Source organism: Schistosoma haematobium, chromosome 1 (genome assembly GCF_000699445.3).
Source record: "Schistosoma haematobium chromosome 1, whole genome shotgun sequence".
NCBI classification, from domain to species: Eukaryota; Metazoa; Platyhelminthes; class Trematoda; order Strigeidida; family Schistosomatidae; genus Schistosoma; species Schistosoma haematobium.
The window spans coordinates 63,528,253-63,550,987 of record NC_067196.1 but is presented as its reverse complement, the minus strand read 5'-3'; the positions used below and the strand labels follow the sequence as shown (position 1 = coordinate 63,550,987).

The window sequence follows — 22,735 nt, the reverse complement described above, 5'->3', positions numbered from 1 at the left end:
TTACAAAAATCGCATTCAGAAATGCGATTTGACATTTTAAATCACAGTAAACACAACTAAATGTGCAATTAAAGTTAAACATGCTGCATGTTTCGAATCAGATTTCTCATTCCTGTTTCTAACGTTTCGTTCAGAGATTCTATAAATCTGAACTTCAAAATGACTGTTGACAAACAACAAGAAACTCATTGTGTAAACGATGGAAATCTCAAACTATTTATAGATAGCAGATTTTTCGAGCCATAAAACTAGATTTTACATGGTGTAAATGTTTTGAGAACTAGCTTCAAAAAAACCTAATTGACTGAGCAGATTTGCAGAAAACAGACTATATTTCCATGAAGTTCCAGAAACTTTTCTCATAGCTTGTTCAGTGAATTTAGTTACTAGGAAAGATAAAGATTCAAAATGGTATCATTTATCATCATAGACCAATCCATTTTTGTCACTCAGAAATGAAAAAAGATAGTAAACTACCAATATAATTGGCTTGATTGAAGTGATTTTGTTGATTTATGAGCTACACCTATTCTCGACGACTTCAATACTCCCGTTGTAATTCATGATATGTTTGCTATATATAGTTGGATAGTCCCTCTGCTGGTTTCTTGAATTCGTTTCTACTGATAAGCTGGGCTGATATTTCTTGATGAAGTTGATTTGGAGGTCATTCTTCTGAAGGATATTCACCAGGTATTATTCTTCATTATTTTGCGCTGCAAATGTGCTTCAGTGTGTTTTTGTTCTCTTTAATGGAGTTTGTACGCAGTTAATTTTTCAAGTTCTGAAGTTATTACTGCCGTGTGAGTTGGCTCTCGATATACTTGAGTTTTCAGTTTTTCTGTGTCGGTTATGGTAGCCAAGATGTTCACGAATAATGGCTTGTTGTTCGACTAATTTTCCATTGTGAATTTTATATCATTAAAGACGTTGTTGATCAGTTTGTACGTGTTTTTCATCTCTTCCGTCTTGATGATGAACATGTCGTCCACATAAAGAATCCACATTTTTGCTTGATCATTGGTAAATTCGAGGCTTCCAGTCTCTGAACAACAGTTTTTGCAATAAGTTCTGATATTGTTGGTCTGATTGGTGTTCCTTTCGTCTGTTGGTAGATTTGATTGTAGAATCAAAAATACGATGTTAATCTTAAATCGATGAGTTTCCATGATCTTTGACTTCAACGCACCATGCACTTTGGGAGATTTATGTCGATTGTGAAGAGAAGGGAAAAAGTCTCCTTTGTCAAGCTTGGTTCCGTTGCGGTGAATAAGATTTTTACGTCGAAGGATGTCGTCAGTTCGTCGTCGTTGATTTCAAACTCATTAACCTTATCCAAGAATTGTATGAAAGATTTAATGGAGTGATTGGATGAATACACCAAATGTTTCAGTAATCTTGTAATTTCTCTGGATAAATTGGATGTGTGTGTTTACACACATTCGATTGGAAAAATGTTGAGATCTTGGACAGAGGGAATCCTAAAAGCACCAAGGAATTTTTCGAGCTTGGCACTTTGGTCAATCACCAATCAACGAACTCACCGAAATCTATCCAATCTATCAACCAATCCAGAGAGTCACGGATAAATATCGGACCAGGAATCAAATCAATGGGATATACTATCAAAATAGAGGCAGATAATAAGTTGAAGGTTAACAATAAACAATGAAGGTTGATGTCGACTGGACAGGCAGTAAGTCATATGTGGTGAAATTCGAATACTTCACTTCTGCCTGAAGTTTGTGTTGATGTAATCCAGAAGAATAACGAAAGCTCCACAACCATACCATCCAGCTCAGAGAACGAAACTCCTAAGCTACAAATTTCCTTTACCATTTAATTAAGATGAGTATTTAAGTACTAAGTGGCAAGGAGGACTTGACAAGGATGTAATACCATAAAAGAGATTTCATTTAAAAATTTTATGTCACAATAAACTATCCTATCTTGTTGCTAAACTGAATAATTCAACTGTAGTACATCTCGGAAAATATGTTCATACTGTAAAGATATATATAGTATTATTCAAGACCCGGTTAATTTAGCTGAAATGCATTAGAAAATAAAAACTATCCTATAAAACTATTTTACTCAAGGTATTAGACGTTGATAAAAATGGTCCTAAGTAAGTTACTGTTATTCTTTCAAAGTAATAGTTTTTTAAACAAACTGTTTTTACTTCATTTGGGTATCAGTCACACCCTGAACTGTATACTGGTGAGTTGACGTTCTCAACTTATGTATATACTTTGTTCTGTCTTATGAATAATTCCAGTTCATAGAGATCATGTTTGCATGAAAGTATTTTGCAAAATTATAATGTTGGTAAAACTTTTTGCAATAACATGTTTCTTATCATGTCTAATAAAATTTTAGCCTTTGTTGAGGGTTGGTATCATTTCACTTGAAAGTTTTACTTAGATTCTAAATCAATTACTTTGATTATTGCCTTCTCTAGGAAAAATATTTTAAGATGACCAAAACAAATGTATTTATTCACCTTATGCATAGACATTAGCAATATAAACAGCCACAATGCTAATAGTAAATTAGTAGTGATATAAAGATTCTCGACACATTTTCGTTGTAAAACGAATAAGAGTACTTGATAAACCCAGATTATTCATTTTCATGAATCGAATTGCTTCTAAAGCTAAGGTATTTGTTCGCTAAAAGATATCACCAATATTTTCAAAACTCATCTGTTGAAGTACACTTCCAAGACTAATGGGATGGCATGAGAAATATCGTTCATTGAAACCTTTGTAACGGAAACTGTGATTCACATGAATGTTCTTATCTACACAGATTCTTTAATGTTAAAAAATACGTTTCTATTGCATACAAGGAATTAGTAATAAAACAGAAGAAAAACGAGGAAATAATGTCTGATAACATATATGAACTTCACGATCGTTGAAAAAAATATTTTTCAGATGACTCAATATAACAATTGATCAAGACACCGATCTGAAGATGAAGCGAAATAAAAATAAATTGGGGTATTGATCGTTCTTTTTAAAAAAAGTTTACCAATCGTTAGAACGGGTTTTAACTACTAAAGATATACATCTAATTAGATTTTAAACATGTTTTAAACATGCTCATATTTTGTACATCGGTAAATGTAGAAATACATTACAGGACAACTGTATGGATTCGTAGATCAGGTTAATGATCTTAGTGGATTTTCGTTCTTTAAGCTGAATGGTTTAGTCGTGACGCCATCATTGTCCTTCTGAACATCAGCAGGCCAAATCAAGGTAGCAGACAGCAGCAGAAACAAATGCGAAATTCATCCGTTAGAATGATTTATGTTGTTTTCTTTAAAAACACAAGATTCCGTTTAAAAATAATCAGTATGTATATTACTCTAGATAATCAAATCTTTTGAAGAACAGATAAGAATGTGATATGAAAAAGAAAGTTCTGAAAAACGTTTTAAACATTTGCCTTAGCTTTAGCTGGTTATATATCTTTGCTAATGCAATTCGGCAATCTGTTAGGTTCTCAATAAATGACACAAAAATATTCACAAAACTGTAAAAATTCAGTTTTTTTCACAAAATCATCTGACTAATAATATGAAATTTTTGTCACATTATACAAATAAAAGGCTTAACAATAGCTTATACTTAAGACCACTTTTCTTGTGGTATGAAAAAATGTCTGAAGATGAAAAATAAAGGCAGTTTACTGCATTTTCAACTAATTTTGAGAGAATTATTTTCAAAAATTTTCCAGTAATCTATAAATGCCTACAGCATATTGTCGCTTAATCTTAAACCTACTCGATTTTTGTCAACTTGTGATGCAGTTTCCATTAGAAATAGTCACAAAATGAAGTTTAAACATTGTTACAATTTATGAATCATATGTTTTCTAAAGTATGAACAGATAAACTCCCCACGTAATTTTTATTACTGTGAAGTTACGAAATTAGAACATACAACTAATATAAATAGTACGCATAAAAAAAGATTTAAAAACAAAAAACATCTTTCACTATTTCATCTCTAATACTGAACGTACAAGTATATTGAATACAATGTCACTCAAGAACTTCTAATTTTTTAAAACTAAGATTAAATTGATAGTACACTACATGTTCCACCTGTTTTATGAGTATCAATAAGTAGGCATAAGAAATCGGAATTCGCTGAACAATTTCTGTTGGAAAATTATTAGTTTATTAGGGGTACTGTTCTTGATTAACATTGGTAGCATGAGCTTATGTTGTTTTAGAACTCAGTCTAAACAATAATAACAATTTTATTTGCTAGATAAAAGCTAAAGTTCATACTTGTTGTAGAATACATATAGAAAAATATGAGATGGCATTAAAATCATTGAAAGTATCCTAGCATAGAATGCGCTGACTCCAAAATAATTGTTTGAGCTGAATGTAGTAGCTCGAAAGCTTATTTTAAGTTATTTTTACATAAATAGAGGATTGATGAACAAAAAGACAGTAATGATTATTATTCCCTTTTTGATGGTGTAAGGTAAGGTAGTTTTTATAGAAAAGAAAATGTTAAAAAATATTAAAATATCATAAAAGGACGTATAAATGAAGGCCGATTAAATACGTGAACTCAAGTTTATGAGGATTTGAAGTTTCAGGCAAAATAGTGCTAAGATTGAAATGAAACATTTTGCTTGAATGAAATAGTAGACCGAAACCTTGCTTGATTACTACATGTAGAACGATGTGCATATCTTGTAATTTGTTTCTAAGGTCTCAAATGAGCATTATGAAAGTCATATAATGTAAAATCTGACAGGTTTAGAAGATCAATGACGCAAAAATTTTTTTGACTTATGAATCCAAGATTCTTGTTAACATGAAACCGAAGAAAATTTATTTTCGAGAAATAATAGCATTAGTCATAAATTCTGCGAAAAACTATTGTAAAATCCAGATTATAGGAAAGTGGCAGGACAATGATTTAAATCTATATCTCACCTGTGGTTATTGGTGTCCCATCTACCAAAGCACAGATCGATTCCACCAAGAAAAACTATTGACTGATCAACAGCGACCATTTTCTCATGATGACTCCATAAGCGTGTAGATCGTGGAGAACGGTATATCTTCGTTGAGAGAAAAGATTCAAATTAAAAACGAGTGAATAAATACACGTCGTTAATCTGCCCACAAAAGTAAACCCTTGAAATAAGCTATTCATAGACGATTGGATTTTCTTGTTGATGTTACAGAGAGGGTAAAAAAGTAAATCACTAACGTTCATATACATTTGGTTTGTTTAATAAGTTTTAACGAAAATACAAGGCTTGAAGAATACATTGAATTCACTAGTCTATTTCAATCCTTCTTGATAGCTTCAAAAGTCTGAAATTACAGGGAGTAACATAATTAAAGTCAGAGTGAAAACAATCTTTATCAAGCTGTTATTAAAAATACTTGAATTTCGAAATAATTTAGTGAAAATTATCATTTCTAAAAGGTCTTTGAAACCCGAGATAGAACATGATAGGATTATTTTTATGAGTTGATTAATGACAAGTGTTATTGAACGATCACGAATTGTCAACACTGATTGTACGGGATCATCATAAATAATTTAAGAAATGACAACTAGTGGATCTTGAACAGTAGGCTAAATAGTGACAAGAAGATTACTACGAACACTGAAACTAAGCTGACTGTTCGTATTTCATATTTTATACTATCAACACTATTGTTGGATTAATCAATTATCAAAAAAACTACATGCTTTAGATTTTATTTTATACTTTATTAACTTATTACTAAGAGACAGAGATCCTTTTATTTATTTTTAAAAAATATCTAACTGTAGATAAGTAGAGGTTTACTAATGATAAATCATTTCATTTAATTTTAAATTTTATGATACTTAGCTTTTTATACAATTTTTGCTTTCACTTGGCTATGAAATTTATGTTTATTATCATATGTTATTTCCTCATAAAAGCTAATAGATTATTATAAGTGACATCAAAATTTTCATAGATAAAATTTCATTAAAAAATATATAAACCTACATATATGTTAGAATGCAGAGATCGAAGCCAGCGCTTTACTTTTATGCTTCGAAATTTAACGGCGAGCTCACTTTCTTTATAAAGCATTATATAGATTTTAACTCCTTGTTTCTGTGTAAAAACATTGTAGAATTAATAAAAATGGTATTTGAGTCAAAAACTACAGAAAACCTTTTTTAAAAATAAATAATTTTGATAATTGTGTGTAAAAAGTTATGACTGTAAACGTCAATATGAAAGTATTTTGCGAATGTTCACAAGTCGAATCCAATACTGTAGTGCCTGTATTATTGAGTGAGTTTTAAGAAGTAGTTTCTGCCACTCAGCTCTACAGTTAAATATTGTGACACTTTTTTTTGTACTGGATGGTTATAAAAATCCAGAAGCAGCAGAAACCTACTCAAATGAAGTCTCAATTCGAATTGTCCATCTACACAAACGATGATTTAAGACCATGTAACGTTTTTAGGATCAAATATGCAATCAGAATTCAGAAGTAGATTTAAGTTTCTGGACAAAACTAATAGAATATAGCCTTTATTATTTACAATTGAAAGTTATTATTATTGACATAGTGGTTTGGCAGAAGTTAATCTAAAATCACTTATACTTTCAACCGAATGGATGTGTAGTAAGTGAAAAAACTACAAAGTGAGAACAGATTGGTTTAAATATCGAAAGACGAATAGAGTTCAAACTATTATATTTTCAACGTCAACTTTCTATATCCATTTAAGAATCTAGTAGACTAAATTTTCTATGCATTCAATAAAGGAGGTTTATAATGAGTCCGTTACTAAGATCCTGATGTTTATATATATTGATTACAATAATACACAAATACGATTTCTTACTTTCAAATACAAATAACTGAAAAAAGTGAGCTAACAGGCACACATTAAAAACATAGAATTAACAAAATTTGGTACAGAATACGCTCTTTATTATCTTATTCGATTAAATAAAGACGTTTTACCAAAAATACAAGCTTATTTAAAACAGCTATTATTTTCTTATAAACACCTTTAATAAACTTTAAGTAAATAAGTTATAAATAAATAAACATAATTTCTCAGTGATACTTCAATCAAATCGTATGGTGTTTGCAAATAATGACATGATTGTAAAGCCAGATACAAGCGCAACAATGTTGTATGTAATCGTAACTGTCTTAGTACTGGTGACCCTGACATATTTTGCACGGCACATTATCGTAAGAACTATTAATTTTGACAGCATCATTACTGCTCGTTAACAGACAACTTCTTAACATTGACAGACAGCTGTTCTAAAGAATCTCAGAAGTCCTCATAAAACCCATCTAAATTAACAATTTAGTGTATAAACACATGACACGTTAACATTAGTCATATAGTTTCACATCATTTACTCACTTGAGATTAGTAAATTAAATATTTATTTTGAAAATACATATTGTAGTATAGAACACATTCATTCAGTTATAATTAACGCAAAGCCTGGAATATATATGTGTTGACCCAAAGTACCTTAACTTATTGGTACAATGAGGTGAATTTAAAAAGATTCATAATGAAAAAATTGAAATAATGTAGTGACAATGATAATGAGAGACGCTCAACATTGAGAATTTGGTTTTTTAAAACGGAATGAACAGGTATGTATGAAGAAATGCTGGGATCAAAGACTTACAAAGACATAGTGTGAATATATCTGCGCTACTGAGATCAATTCCGAGTGGAGTTATCAAACGTCTGCAGTCACTGACATCAGTTATCTAACGTTTCTCAATCAGATAGTTTATACCAGTCAACATGACTCAGATCAACAGTCAAAAGCTTTATGGACTGACGGGATGTATTGGTCTTACCACCACTAGCTTTCCTCTAACACACCACTACAAAAGTGAACATGAAGCATTGAGGAAAACAGTGGTTGAGCAAACGCGACATATACCCAAACAACCTTGGCCGATAGAGCTTCATAACATCGTCAACCGATTTTTCGTTTTTCCTCTATGCCTAATCTTACGATTACTCAATCATTCGTTCTACGATAACCGAGTAATTTTGCAAATGTATTCGTGATCAAATACTAGTAACACACGAAAATCTCTTACCTTCAAGGGCCATGTTTCACACACATAAAGGACTTCTGATGGATAACGCTCCTAAGTTACAAGTTGTACACATTAACGGAAGCCAACCTAACTTTACAAGTCCGTCCAGAGACCGTTAGCTCAAACCCACCAGTGATGATGAGACTTTGAAGTCAAGTGAAGTGTTTAGCACCCTTAATTTCTTGACTGACCATGATTCAGATCAGTCACGAAGCTACGTTTTGTACTTAAACAGAGTATGTATCTTAAACATTATTGCCTTACCTTTCACAGCAATCGGATAACAACATAAAAAGAGTGTTTACTAAACATGACTATATTGATTGTATATTCCAAGTCGATAAGCGACCCTAGTAGTCGGAAATTGATCCTAAAAACATGAGATCTAGTTAAAGTAACATAAGGGGTTCATTATATTTCTACCAACCATTTTTTCGTTAATACCATATAATTTTTCTCCTAGACCACAGTCAGAAAATAACTTAATCAGCAAGTTTTCCTGTAAAAAAATGTCAAGAACGGTCTTGCTTGGTGACCTATACTAATATTTTTTCTGTTTCGTTACGTTGAACTTCAGAATTTTTTCTAAACGAAATAGTGAATGCACTAGGTGCACCCTCTAGGTGATTGTGAGTGCATAAGTCATATAACTTAACGATACCATCTTAAACTGCATGATTTCATAAATAAATAAAACACTTTTCGCTAGCTCAAAAATTGCTTGGGTTTTTAACTGAAGAGACTGAAAGCAATCAGTCTGGTCACCAGATCACTAATTAATATAAATACTTGTTTTAAATAAGATGTAAAATAAAAGAGAACTAAAGGTTGTTCCTGGGTCTATATGGAAGCAGTTCGCACACAAAAAGTCTAATTAAATTAAGAAAAAACAAAGTAAAAAAGCTAACTAATAATTTATATGGAACAAGGTATTGTATTATATACGCTTATATGTCAACTTCTTCAGCAAACGTCTAGCTGAAAAATAATCCCTTGAAAAGTAAATACAGTGACATCAATATACCGTGGCTATAAAAAATTTTCTTCTGTACAAGATGTAACTCCGCCTGGAGTCCCTCCGGGGGCTACTGCCGGTCCCAAGCCCGGATAAAGGAGGAGGGTTGGGCATGGGGTTAGCGACCCCATCCCGTAGAAAACTAACTCGCTAAAAAAACGCTAGCCAGAAAAAAATTATTCAGACCTTTAAAAAAAAACAAGATGTACATTTTTATTATTGCTCCAATGGCGAAAGTTGTTTCAGAAAGTGGAATGTAACAGAAATGCAATATGATATTTTCCTAAACAATTTATGAGTACGTTAGTTCCTTGTAAACAATTATACATAAGATAATAAATAGTGCTAGCGTGATATAAAAGGTTATTTTAGTGCGTTCAACATCCATAACGACTTAGCGCATGCATATATTTCATTTTAGAAAGAAATATGGAAACATTACTACAGAACGGTAGTGTGTATGAGAGTCAGGATGTTGAAGGAAAAAATAACAAAATAAATTTAATCACTAGCCAATTTGCACGTGCATCTTCTGGAATATATCCACTATATTATGAACCTTTAAGGATTTATCTCAAGACTCCATAATGAAAATTCCACAGACGCTGGTCCACAAATTAAAACTCTCGGCTGTTTCGAGACCGGAAAAGTTTCATGGCACTGACTCAAATCCGTATAATTTCAAATGAAGAATACGAATAAACCCTCCTGAAAATGTCCCCTCAAGCGTAAACTAGGTCAACTAGCTCGTCCTGTAAACAATTACAATAATTTATTCCCTCAAGAAACAGTAACCATGGAGGACAACACATATTTCGGCACATTGATGATCATTAATTAAACAGTAACTTGCTGGCTAAGTACCTTATATACACTACGTGTTGTGTTCAAACATGGGCAAATAAATGGAAAAAAACGGTAAGTTTCTGAATGCTGCTGAGTTAAGAAGGCTAATGGTGATAAATTTACGATTATCAACTTAGTACAACTCCTTGGACTAGGGTCTGGAGATTCTCCAACCCATCAGTTTAATAATTTATCAGACAGCTTAAAAGAGAATATACCTACGATCTTATCTATGACAAACTTTAACGAAATGAAAATTATTTGACTTTATCCTTATTATCACTATCAAATAACAATCTAGTTAAGATGGAAATACGGGAACTTAACAACTTACTGCCTTTGCGTGAAGCAGCATATCTAAGCGCCATGTGTTATCTCGTACTGGACGTCTAAGAAATACAGTGGGATGCATACACCAGTCAGTAATAAAAACTTCGTGTTGCGCTTGAGAAATTGCTTTAGCCACGGCTTCCATATAACAAGCCCCATCTATAAACCTTTATTTGACAGGGGAAAATAGGAAACTTCTATATTATATTATATGAAGCATCATTTGAATTGGCGGATTGAGTTTTGTACAAGAAAATGACAAATAAAATTCAAAAACTGAGTAATTATGGATTGAATTACAAGCTTCACTCTTGGGGGATCTAATGTTAGGTAAAGTTTTATAATTATGAACCAGTATTTGCGTTAAAAATGTCTCCTCCGAATGATGGAATATGTGATTGCGAAAGTGACGCACTCGTTCACTAACGCCAGTTAATCCGCGTCGTGGAGCACAGACTGCCCACCAGTAATCGCCGTTCAACTCTGTTCCGGACATTCATTTTTGGTTCTTTTCAGTTAATATTCATTCTCTCTATGTCTGCTTCCACCTTTCGACGCAATCCGTTCGTCGGTCTACAACTTTTCATTCTCCCTTCGGGACTCTAAGTCATGGTTTTTTCATGAATCAATTCCACAATTTCCTCAATGTATGTTCTAATTTCCTCTTCGGTTGGAAATTGGTTTCTTCCCCATCACAGTAGTTCGTTGCTGATGGTATCCGACCAACAGACATTCGGTATCTTACGAAGACAATGCTTTATAAATACCTGTACCTTCTTAATGACGGTTGTGGTAGTTCCCGAAGTTTCAGCTCCGTACGGTAGAACTGTCTTTACGTTCGTATTGAAGATTCTCACTTTGATATTGGTTGACAGTGGTTTTGAGTTCCATATGTCCTTCAACTGTAGGAGTGCGGCTGTTGCTTTGCCAATCCTCACCTGCACACCTGCATTGAATCCTCCTTGTTCATCGATGGTGCTACGCATATACGTGATAGGAACAAATATCAAACCAATGGGGGACACAACCAAAACACAGAAGTAAACAATGATAAATTTAAGGTCAATAAGAACCAATCAACGTCGAGCTGAACAGAACAAGCTGTGAAACACATATGAAGAAATTCGAACACTTCACTTCTATCTGAAGTTTGTGCTGATGATGTCGTTCAGAAGAGCGATGAAAGCTCCCTGACTAAACCATCCAGCTCAGAGAACAAAACTTCATTAAAAGCTTCCACCTCTTCCAGAGCTCCTCCATCAAGTGAGATTTGGTTGGTGTCCTCTGTGTTGAATTCGACCAATATACTCTGTTATTTTAATCTTGGTGTTCATTACAAATATATTTTCTTGAGTTTCGAGGAAAGGCACTTTAATAAAAAAGACTTTAACTGCCAGTTTCCTGATATTCGATTGATACAATGATTTCGCGAAATTAATAGTATGAAGAGTTTAGCACCAAAAAAAGTAAGTTAAATCTAGTATTCACTAGCTTTTTGACCATCATTAGTGAACTCTATTCAAAAACACTTTTCATGTTAAGTTAAAGCAGATATAATTTTAATTGAGATTATGAACCGATCATAGTTAGACCACCATTGAAAACCCGGAAGCATCGGATGGCCGTCTCGTCTTAGTGTGGGACTGCCCACCAATGATTATCCATGATTCCGCACTTAAGACCCGAACCGGAACCTTCGGTCTCGCGCAAACGTCTAACCTCTAGACCACTGACCCGCAATCCAACGGTGTTAATGTCTAGCTTCAACCAATCCACGATAATGCGCAACCATTTTCAATTGTCTTTGGTGGGTAAATGCTTCACAGTCAACACGCTTGCACTCGATTGGTTACGGTTATGGTTCGCGCGCGAGACTGAAGGTCCCGGGTTCGAGTCCCGCGTGCGAGACCCTGGATCTGCACTACAGTGGAATTCCATAATGGACGAAACGGCCATCCTGTGCTTCCGGGTTTTCAGTGGTGGTCTAACGATGATCAGTTTATGATCTCAATTAAAACTCACCAGTCTCCACATACCTATACTGACAAATATCACTTTGCTGAACTTGCTTAAGTAATAAACTTACATGCATATTTGTGTATCAGACCTCGGAGGTGCATATGATCCAAAACGATTGTATTGTATGAAATCTCTAGTACCGTCTTTGTAAATGTGTGATGAAAGTACTTTGTTCCAATCATTCATTCGATCATCTGATTGACAAATGACAACTAACTCGCTTTGACATAGAACAACAACAAACAAACGCAAATCATTAAATCATTATGAATAATAACAGACCATGACATTTATTAGCTTTCTAACGAAGAGGAAGTTAAGGTACTTTGCTCTTTTTACAAATGGCTTCAGAGATGTAAGAATTTATGCAAATCACTCCACTGAAACTTTTGAGATTCGCTTAAGCTTATCAATAAGACATGGCAATTACCTGTGAACAAATTTATAAAGCACATAATTTAACAAAGAGGAGGGCACATTCACATATTCTATCAAACATCGAATTTTATAATGTCAACATCTTTTAAAGTTTTCTTGCACCAAAAAGTAACAAGTATCATCTATTGATCTGATGTACTAAATAGCTGTTTTCACTTCAAATTATTTCCAGTTGACGAAGGCATTTTAAATAACATTATTTTACATCAGGAATTATCAGAAATACCAAACATAGACAGAATTTCCTTAATTAAGCAAGTCTGTGTCTTTATTACAGGTAGTCAATGCGACTGAAGATAAATATCTGGTAATGATGTATTTTGAATCGCTCCGTTATTTTCAGACCGGTAATTGTTTGTTAAAGCTACGAAACAAATATGATGTAATGAAACTTTATTCACAACAAAATCTGATACCAATCGGACCATAGTTGCAAGTGTTCTGAGTTTACTGGAAAATAAAAATACTGACAAATATTCATTGAACGAAGTTGACAAGTATTGAGAGGTGAGTTATTATATTCCTAAAATGTAATAAGGTTTAAAATTGTGGGATTTACAGCCAGTGTATGAAAGTGGTATGATCGGTAACGTATACACTTTCACCAAGGATAACCTGATAAATTCTTAAGCTATGAATATGGTAATGGGCTAGCAAAATCGGACATCCATTATTTAGCAATACTTTTATAGGTAGTACTTCAGTATCTTAATAAGAAATAGGTTTTTATAGAGACCGGACATTCATGTTTGATATGAAATAGCCTTCTTTACATCATTAGCATTTCACTTGAGATTTGTATCGTATGGTTGTAATTTCACAAATAATATTTTAGTGAAATACGTTTAGCTCCATATTTCTCCCAAGCTCTGGTAGAGTAAATTGATATCCTGGTTAAATATCTAGAGATCCAGACGGTTTCCAGAAAACTTTCACGGGGTCAAATAAACGCTCACCCAAGGGAATTATATAGTTTCAGCTGACACTGTCCTGATCGCTCTACTATTCTCGTTTTAAACGCAAAGTTTTGGTCCATTAAGAATATATTACACAAACGCCATGATCGGTTTTTCCCACTGAGTTCAATTGAAAACGCCAGTCTTAGTTTTCCTTTTGCTGATTTGTCGATATCTTTGGCTTTCACTTTATCTCCATGCTGTTTCATGTATACGAAGTAGCTATCTTTTAAAATAAGCCACCTATCAAAATGAAAGTAAATAACTTAAGACACGCCATAAATTAGCAAAATTTGATTTTATTGAAAATTCAAGTTGTATGGTCGACTCAACCATGATTTAATTTAAAACCTCAGTAGGTCCAAAACTGTTATTACCATAAACAAAATCAGTCGACCTGTTCTAGAGTTATAGTTATATAAATTTTAAGATTGGAAAAATCACGAAACTAAGTAAAGGATTAGATAATTGATGCATTGCTAGACTACGTCGTAGTCCAACAATTACGAGCTGTAAGACAGTTCGACTAAACGATTTCTTAAACACTGCTTTGGTTTAATTTACAGCCATATCACTTCTCAATCGCCAACATCTAAGGATGTTTAAAGATATATTGACTGTGAAGCTCTTGATTATTGATGTTAGTGAGTAATATATGAATGCTTGTGGTATTAACCAAAGTAAATTTGGAATAGATCAACTGAGAATGCGAATTCTATCAGTTCATAGTTTCAACTGTCAGACTGTCCTAAGCTAACGCTTATTTCATTGTTAATTGTTACCGACTGCTTTCATTAGTAAATTTAAGTTCCTATCATTTGCTTGAGAATTCATTGGCTCACTTTTTCTCTTGTTTTTCTGTAATTTAGACCTCAATAAATGAGAACATGAAATTTCGTTCAGACATTCTCCAATGTTTTTCTGGTTTCTTTTGTGATACCTAGACGTATTTCACTAAGAACAAGTTCGGGACTTCTGAACTTGAAAATCATCAGTAGTTCTCAAACAAACAAGATTCTAATATCGGCTGTACCACCAAGAAGTATCAAATCTGATTTACTAAATTCATTGCACTGAAGCACAGTGATGTTTTGTCCTTGAAATATGTTTCGGTCTCAGTTTCAATACTTTCTGTACAGATTTTGGCAAACAAACCCACTGGCCACCTAATTATCTTGACATTTTTAGTAGTTTAACGAGTTTGCTAGACTTAAAAGATATAAAGCATCAATAGATGGCTATAATCTGGTCGCTAGTGTCTTCAGAAACTACACAAGTATTTTGGAAGAAGTAAATACATGGGGGAAAATTCTTATGTGGTGGTGGTCAATGAGGCTGTTGATTGATGCTGACTCAAAAAATCGGGTGCGTAATATGTATTTTTTGTCATATCGTATTCCGAAGTCCTGTGCTGTCCAGCACTGGAATAGGTTGAAAAAATGAAGATGATATAATATCACTCGTGCTAATCTAATACTTCTTGGTTAAATTATGTTACTTCTAGGATTCTTAGTTTATACTACAATTCAAGCACTCCTAATTACCATATTTTCATATGGCAAATGTTAACCTTGGTTGAAAAATTCAAGTCACGTACTTCAAAATCGGTCGTATTGGCAAAGGTGAACACATTCTATAAATCTTCAGTGTGAAAGCTCTATCAAAATTTTCATTCATTCAAACTAGACCTTTTATTGTACACTTGACTTTCCGCAAAAATCGATTACGTTATCCGAAACTCCTTAATTTTTGTAATTTCACACTACTGCCCCAGGGTAAATACAGGATTTTAAACCAACATAATTTGAGGTTACTTTTATTGTGCTAATTTTTTAAAATCAAAACTCCATATTCATAGACATTACCTTTTGGCTAGAAGTTCTATATCGTAACGTAGGGTAATAAAAACTTCCAGACATTCCACTTTCTCATTTTATTCACTATGGACATGTGCCTACCTCTAGTAAAATAGCCTCTCACTATTACCTGAACTAAAATTATCTGTCAAAGGAAAATGCTAAAGACAGTATTTTCGTCAAATGAATTCCGAAATATGTTAAATTTAGGCATGTAAAAAATAACAAATACAACAATGAAATATGTTTCTCAGTGTAAGCTTACTTACCGCTTCTGTAGACAGATTCCTGACACACAACAGCACTTATTAAAGTAATTGTACGATGGCAGCTTATTAACAAAATCCTCTTTTAATTTCAAACCACCGGAACAATTCACGAAAGATAAAGGTGATACTTCAAGAAGTCTGAGCTACAAAATATTTAAAATTTAAAATCACCATTTTAGTTGATGGGGTTGAACATACGTTATAATATGTAAATCAGGGAAGTAATAAAATATTTCATACGGAGTAAGAGATTTTGTAATGAGTAAAGTTGTTAGGATTGACAAACCCAGATAGCTTTCAAGAGGGATTCTTGGACAAGAAAAGAAATGTAAACATTCCCCACAGAGACTAAAACAGCCCCAAATAACATGAATTTTTTTCGTTTTTTGACCGATTACTTGACGACAACCAATGTGTTGTTATTTTACGGCCTTCAGTGCTGAAATATTTCAATGCGAGTAAACGAAGTTTAGTTTTGCACAGGTTTACTCCAAAATGGTATAGTTGTCAGTTCATCGATCTCCTTCCATGTATTATATTCGTTGCTAAAATGAGGTGCTGAACAAACATATAACAGTCAGTACTGAAAGAATGGAAAAAATGATGGCTCGGTACATGATTTTGAATCCTTTATAACAAAATACACGCAGAAAGCACTTTCCAAAACCCAAATATAAAACCACGTATGGTTTTTGATTTCAATTCTAACTCTACTGTTTTGATGTAAATACAGTATTCGTGTATCACAAGAATAATTTTTGAACTATTATTTACCTTGTTTGAATTGTAAATATAATAACTTTTAGTGTGTACACAGTGCTATCACTTACATAAGAGATGGCCCATTAGTGACAAAGAAAGTGGGTATAAAACTGGTTTGTTCATAAAATTCAGCTTTACTTCCCATGCTTTTTGCAGTAAGTCAATGATCCACACATACACTTGACAATATTTTCACAAGTCGATAGTTACAAAATGTTCAAAAAATACAGTCGAAAGAACTAGATTTGTCTAGGTGTATAGCATTATTCAAACACATAATACATAATCTAAGTAGTTTGGTGTGAAACAAAAACGTTTAGGTAACCTGAAGCTAATCAAAATGTTGTTGAGGTTTTACTAACGCGTATCAATGGAATAAGAAAACTATTTTATCGGAGCATTTCAGGTGTTATACAGCCGAAATATTTTAAATCGTAGGAATTTAGAGATTATTGGGAAACACTCAAGTTAGAGGAGACTTGAAAATCTAAAGTTTATATCCAGCTAGTTCCAGTTTCGATTTGGAAGGGACAGGATGCTAGATATCGTGTGCTAGTTCTAGCAATGGTGATCTCTAAGTTGATCCAATGTTGTATTCTAATATATATACTTTCCAATTTGACAGTCAAAACGGATTTAAAATTTCAGTCATAAGCACCAAGACAGTTTCATTCCATACAAAACCGTAACGAAAAACTCACGACTAGATCTGTTTCTCGGTATTCTCGTACATCGATAATGCTCTGAATGTACTTTTCCAACATGACCTAAAATAATTTTTTTAAAATAAATCTTGCTACCCTGCGATTATATAGTTTTTTATCATTAGCGAATTCAAAAGTTGGAGGAAACGGATTAAGTTTTCGACGGCTGTCCTTTCTGCTAAAAGAATATATGAATATTTTAACTACCTTTTATTACTTATTGATAGCAAGGCTCTCTGTAACATAAACGAAGTATGGAAAGACTTTAATTCCGCCAAAGTGCGGTGAACACTCCACTCGAAATCTCCATGTTTCAATCTTAGCTCGTACCTAGATAGAGTATGTTTAAAATATATTGGAAAACATATACCAACTCTGGTTAGTGAGTACAAGACTGCCATGGGGGAGTTGTTTCCCAGCTAATGACCCAGTTCTTGATTGTAACTGATTTCCAGCATCTATTATTATCTGGGATTCGCAAGAATGAACAATTTTGATTATAATTGGAGTATTTGGGAGAAATACATTTGCATTATTATATCGACTTTTTTCATATTTGAGAGTGGAATCCAAACCTAAAAAGAATCAGTATTGAATCCGAAAAGAAGAAACCAACCTGCTTCATCAGGGGAACTTGTAGCTTCCATAACATTTGACATCGAAAACAAATTACATATGTTGAATAGGGGAACGTGTATTAAAAAAATATCAGGTTACTTAAACAAACAATTTTCAGTCATATCTGTAACTTGATACATCCCTGTAAAGTATACATCGGTGTCCGAAAATTCAAAAAATTATAAGTTGACTGGCCGAATACAGTATTCTAGGTTAGATATCATGGTGGTGAGCTATATAAGGTACGTGAAATTCGTCTAGCCGGACATTTTTCAGATTGGTGGGCTGATTACCAAACACTGAACTGCTTATTAAATATCTCCAAGGTCATTGATTGGCCTATCCTCCAGTTTTTCCGCACGCCATTTTCATGAAGTATGTTCTGTGCGGTGTAGGAGATTGCTTTAGTGTGGTTACATTTGTTGCTTAAGGTCACCTAATCTATCACATTGCTTAGCAGTCATGATGGAGGGGTTCAAAGTGGATATTTGGCAAATGGTGAGGTAAGCTAGAGTATCAGATCATTTTCGTTCAACTTAAATAGACTTCAACACTGTTGCTCTTCCAGTGTAAAATCCCTAGCATATTTCGGCCAAGCTATTTGAACAGAAATTTACAGTCAGTGCTTAGAATTCATCACTGACCCGTAGCATTTTATGTAGGCTTTTTATTGTCACTATTATAACTGAAAGTTGTCTAATAACTTGGTACAGACAGGTAGAGGAATTTAGTCTTGCCATTCAATACAGCGTATTCTACGGAATTCTATGTGAATAGCACCTGCCTTTGGCTATGTGAGAGTTCTTGATTCAAATATTGTAAATTTCCTACTGCTCCGAAGTTAGGGGACTTCCCTAAAAGTCTGGATTCAGAAAACGTATTAAATTCGGCAGCCGGACCAAATCTAGCCAATATACTTGGTTGGCTGGTCGGCAATTGCATGGGAATTATTCGTTAAGGACATAGAATTTCACAGTACCCGGGAATTTAAAGGCGTAACGTCAAACAGATTCAGCAGTAGCCTTGAAATAATGTCTTTGTGAGATGTAAACCATAATCGGTGGTATACCATATTTTGGTCTATTAACCTAATTACACACCGTTTCCTTTTTAACGGGTGGTATATATACGGTCTGAGGCTCGAAGTATGATTGAGCAACCCAACAACATTAGTTCCCACGGGACATACTATAGTGAGTTGGCCTGAAAACCCCTTACCCTTGGTTTATTCTAGATTGATTAACATAATTGGATAAGTATGAAGTGGGACTGAGTTATTTCACTCAGCCAATTTCCCGAGGTGGAACAATCTGTGGTTTCTAAGGGTTTTAATGTAATGTCCAAAACAACGTTCGTTATAAATGAAAAAAATTGCAACAACAATATTTCATATACTCTAGATATCACTTCACTTGAAACTAATGACTTCAAAGCCAGTAAGCAAGAGGAAGTTTAAGAGATACTAGGCCCACCCATCGAAGTGGATTAAACTGATATTCTAAAAAAAATTGACAGCACAATAAGGGAATTTACGACCCCTTCACACTTGTCACATCTTCACTTAGGCTGTATTTACGTTTTATATAAACCACAAAAGCTACAAGACTTCACGTAACGACACAATGCTATAGTGTATCACCACTCAAGAACAGATCACCCTAGTGGTCTATGCCCTTTTATTCCTTCAGTAGTCCAGTTTCTCAACTGCAAAAAAGCGCCAACCAGAGTGAACAATTCAAACAGTTTCAGCTATGCGAGTTGGACGATCTTCATTCTGAAGAATTATGACACCTTACGGTTAAAGCCGAGTTTCTTCGTAAGTCACAAGGTCGATGCTTCTCCTGAAAACCAGAACAAAAATTACTACATATGCATGTGATATTCAGACAATGTGGAGGACCAGAAGGACTAGTCAGCAATAGGCTCCGGGTTTCGCAGTATCTATTGTAATAAGTAGAAGCTTCTGTGTAGGACAGTCGGGAAAGTACCATAGAGGCATTAATTTCAACGTGTCAGAAGGAATGGATCTCCACCGAAAAGCTGGACAAGATTCAAGAAAGTAAGAGCAAGGAGACAGCAGTTAACACCAGCCGAACAACAACAGAGAAAATCAAGGCTCATGCCGAATAAACACAAGCAAACAAGTAAGTGAAGAAGAGCATAAGAGCTGACTAGTAAAAGTACGTGGAAGCACTAGCAAGGGAAGAGGAAAAAGCTGCAGGAGAAGAAATATGAGACAGATATATGACACGACGAAGAAACTATCAGGGAAATATAGAAAACCATAGATAACGGTCAGGGACAAAGAAGGCAAAATAATCACCGAGACTCAAGCACAGATTCACAGATGTGTAGGATGCTCCGAGAAACATTGAGTAGACCAGCCCAATTGAATCTATCGGACATCGAAGTAGTACCCACAGACCTTCCTGTAGATGTTACTCCACCAACGACAATCGGTAGTGAGACAAAACAAGAGTGGGAAAGCAGCATAACCTGACAGTATAGCAGCTGAAGCACTGGAGTCAGACATAGTGGTAACTGAAAACATGCTCTACAGTTTAGTTAAGAAGAATTGGGAGGAGCAACAAGTGCCAGCCGACTGGATAAAAGGATATATCATCAAGATATCACAGAAAAGAAATCCGAGGGAATGTGAGAACAATAATGAAATCCCACTGTTGTCAATATCGGGAAAGGTTTTCAACAGAGTATTGCTTAACTGGCTGAAGGATTCAGTAGACGTACAGTTTCGAGATCAGCAGACCACATTCCATAAGGTCCGGTCGTTCATAGACCAAATTGTGAAACTAAGGATTATCGTTGCATAGTCAGTTGAGTGGAACTCGTTAATACACTTCGACTTCCTTGGCTATTAGAAAGCGTTTGACGACGTGAAAAGGAGAATTATACGGAACCTCCTTCGACACTATGGTGTGAGTGGCTGAGAGAATCGTCAACATCTTCCGGAATCCAAACACTGGACTGCACTGCAGGATGGTGCATGGCTTACAGCTGAGAGGTGCGTTCCAAAACAAGACTCAAAACAGAGAGGACTGATTACTCTCACCCGTTCTCTTCTTTCGGAGGGTGACTGGATTATGAAGACCTCCACATCCGAGGGGAGCACAGAATACAATGGACAACCTGGATGCAACTAGACGATTCGGACTTTGCAGATGTCCTAGCTCTTCTATTCCATACACACGAACAAATGCAGATGAAGACAACCAGTTTAGCAGCAGCCTCTGCAGCAATAGGCCTCAACATACACAAGGCAAAAAGCAACATCCTCAAATACATCACACAGGACACCAACACAATCTCACTTGATGGAGGAGCTCTGGAAGAGGTGGAAATTATCACGTATCTGGGTAGCACCATCGATGAAAAAGGAGGATTCAATGCAGGTGTGCAGGTGAGGATTGGCAAAGCAACAGCCGCACTCCTACAGTTGAAGGACATATGGAACTCAAAACCACTGTCAACCAATATCAAAGTGAGAATCTTCAATACGAACGTAAAGACAGTTCTACCGTACGGAGCTGAAACTTCGGGAACTACCACAACCGTCATTAAGAAGGTACAGGTATTTATAAAGCATTGTCTTCGTAAGATACCGAATGTCCGTTGGTCGGATACCATCAGCAACGAACTACTGTGATGGGGAAGAAACCAATTTCCAACCGAAGAGGAAATTAGTACATACATTGAGGAAATTGTGGAATTGATTCATGAAAAAACCATGACTTAGAGTCCCGAAGGGAGAATGAAAAGTTGTAGACCGACGAACGGATTGCGTCGAAAGGTGGAAGCAGACATAGAGAGAATGAATATTAACTGAAAAGAACCAAAAATGAATGTCCGGAACAGAGTTGAACGGCGATTACTGGTGGGCCGTCCTTTCTCCTCGTCGAATCCTAATAGATGTTAAGTAAAATACTACAGATTTTGACGTTTTTCGGTCTTATTTTGTTTGATGCCGGCATCAATTTTTGATAAAACGATAAAAAAACTCAAGAGACGTGGTATTAGTATAAACATTCAAAACTAAGTCTCTGTGTGTTATCACTACATAATCCTGGACATATCTTTTTTACCTCAGTGGACTGCAAGAAGTTTACTCTAGGATCTACCCAGGACTATTGATCTATGTTTTTGTTTCACTGAGCTACAGTTTTTGCTGTTGTGAACAAATTTATCTCAAATATTTTCTTGTTAATGCATTTTACTTCAACAAAACTCAATGCCTTATTAAAACATATTCAGGCATCCAACATTCTACAATCAAATCATTGCTGCGTTGTCCAGATTGTTAATGTACCACTAAGTGACTTTAATTCCTCATGGAGGGTGAGCATTTTAATAGCAACATCAGTTATGTGATGGACTAAAAATAAATGTACGTATATATCAAGGGTTTTGTATTCAAAAGCTGTGTAGCGTGGTGTCGAGTTGAGAATAACTATGAACACCGCTACCAAAAAACACGTGCCAAGTAAATCAGAAGGCGAAGGTTAAACGTAACCAAATAATACCATAAAATCCCCGAGAAGCCAAATATCAGAAGGCAGTTAATGGACCAAGTCGAGATATATTAGATGGCGATCTCGTGGTATCGAAAGGATACCGAGATCGTGCCAGGATAGAAGCTTGGTTACAGAGCGTAACCGAATTCGCGCGAGGTCACAATCAAAGTGTGAGAATAATGGATGCTTTTTAGCACAGTTAAACAAAAGCACATTAAAACAGTCACTGGTACACTTGGCCATAATAATAATTGTTTTCAATAAA

General features: G+C 34.7%; 1 protein-coding gene across 5 annotated transcripts in view; it reads right to left on the bottom strand.

The window, feature by feature from the left end:
* Positions 1–18,030, bottom strand: part of PLD2_1 (Phospholipase) — a gene marked incomplete at its 5' end in the record, with an annotated part of 48,073 nt that extends 30,043 nt beyond the window's left edge. For 2 of the 5 annotated variants that reach the window (XM_051209334.1, XM_012944086.3), the window contains 11 exons: positions 4,970–5,097; positions 6,031–6,141; positions 10,324–10,486; positions 12,406–12,558; positions 13,733–13,975; positions 15,858–16,000; positions 17,321–17,386; positions 17,420–17,498; positions 17,531–17,653; positions 17,694–17,898; positions 17,940–17,982. In XM_051209334.1, the coding sequence (XP_051074788.1) occupies positions 4,970–5,097; positions 6,031–6,141; positions 10,324–10,486; positions 12,406–12,558; positions 13,733–13,975; positions 15,858–16,000; positions 17,321–17,386; positions 17,420–17,498; positions 17,531–17,653; positions 17,694–17,898; positions 17,940–17,982 (1,457 nt within the window). Of the gene's footprint in view, positions 1–4,969; positions 5,357–6,030; positions 6,142–10,323; positions 13,976–15,857; positions 16,001–17,320; positions 17,387–17,419; positions 17,499–17,530; positions 17,654–17,693; positions 17,899–17,939 lie in introns of all 5 variants that reach the window. The other 3 variants (XM_051209336.1, XM_051209337.1, XM_051209333.1) reach the window with 3 other exon arrangements.
* Positions 18,031–22,735: the final 4,705 nt, after the last annotated feature.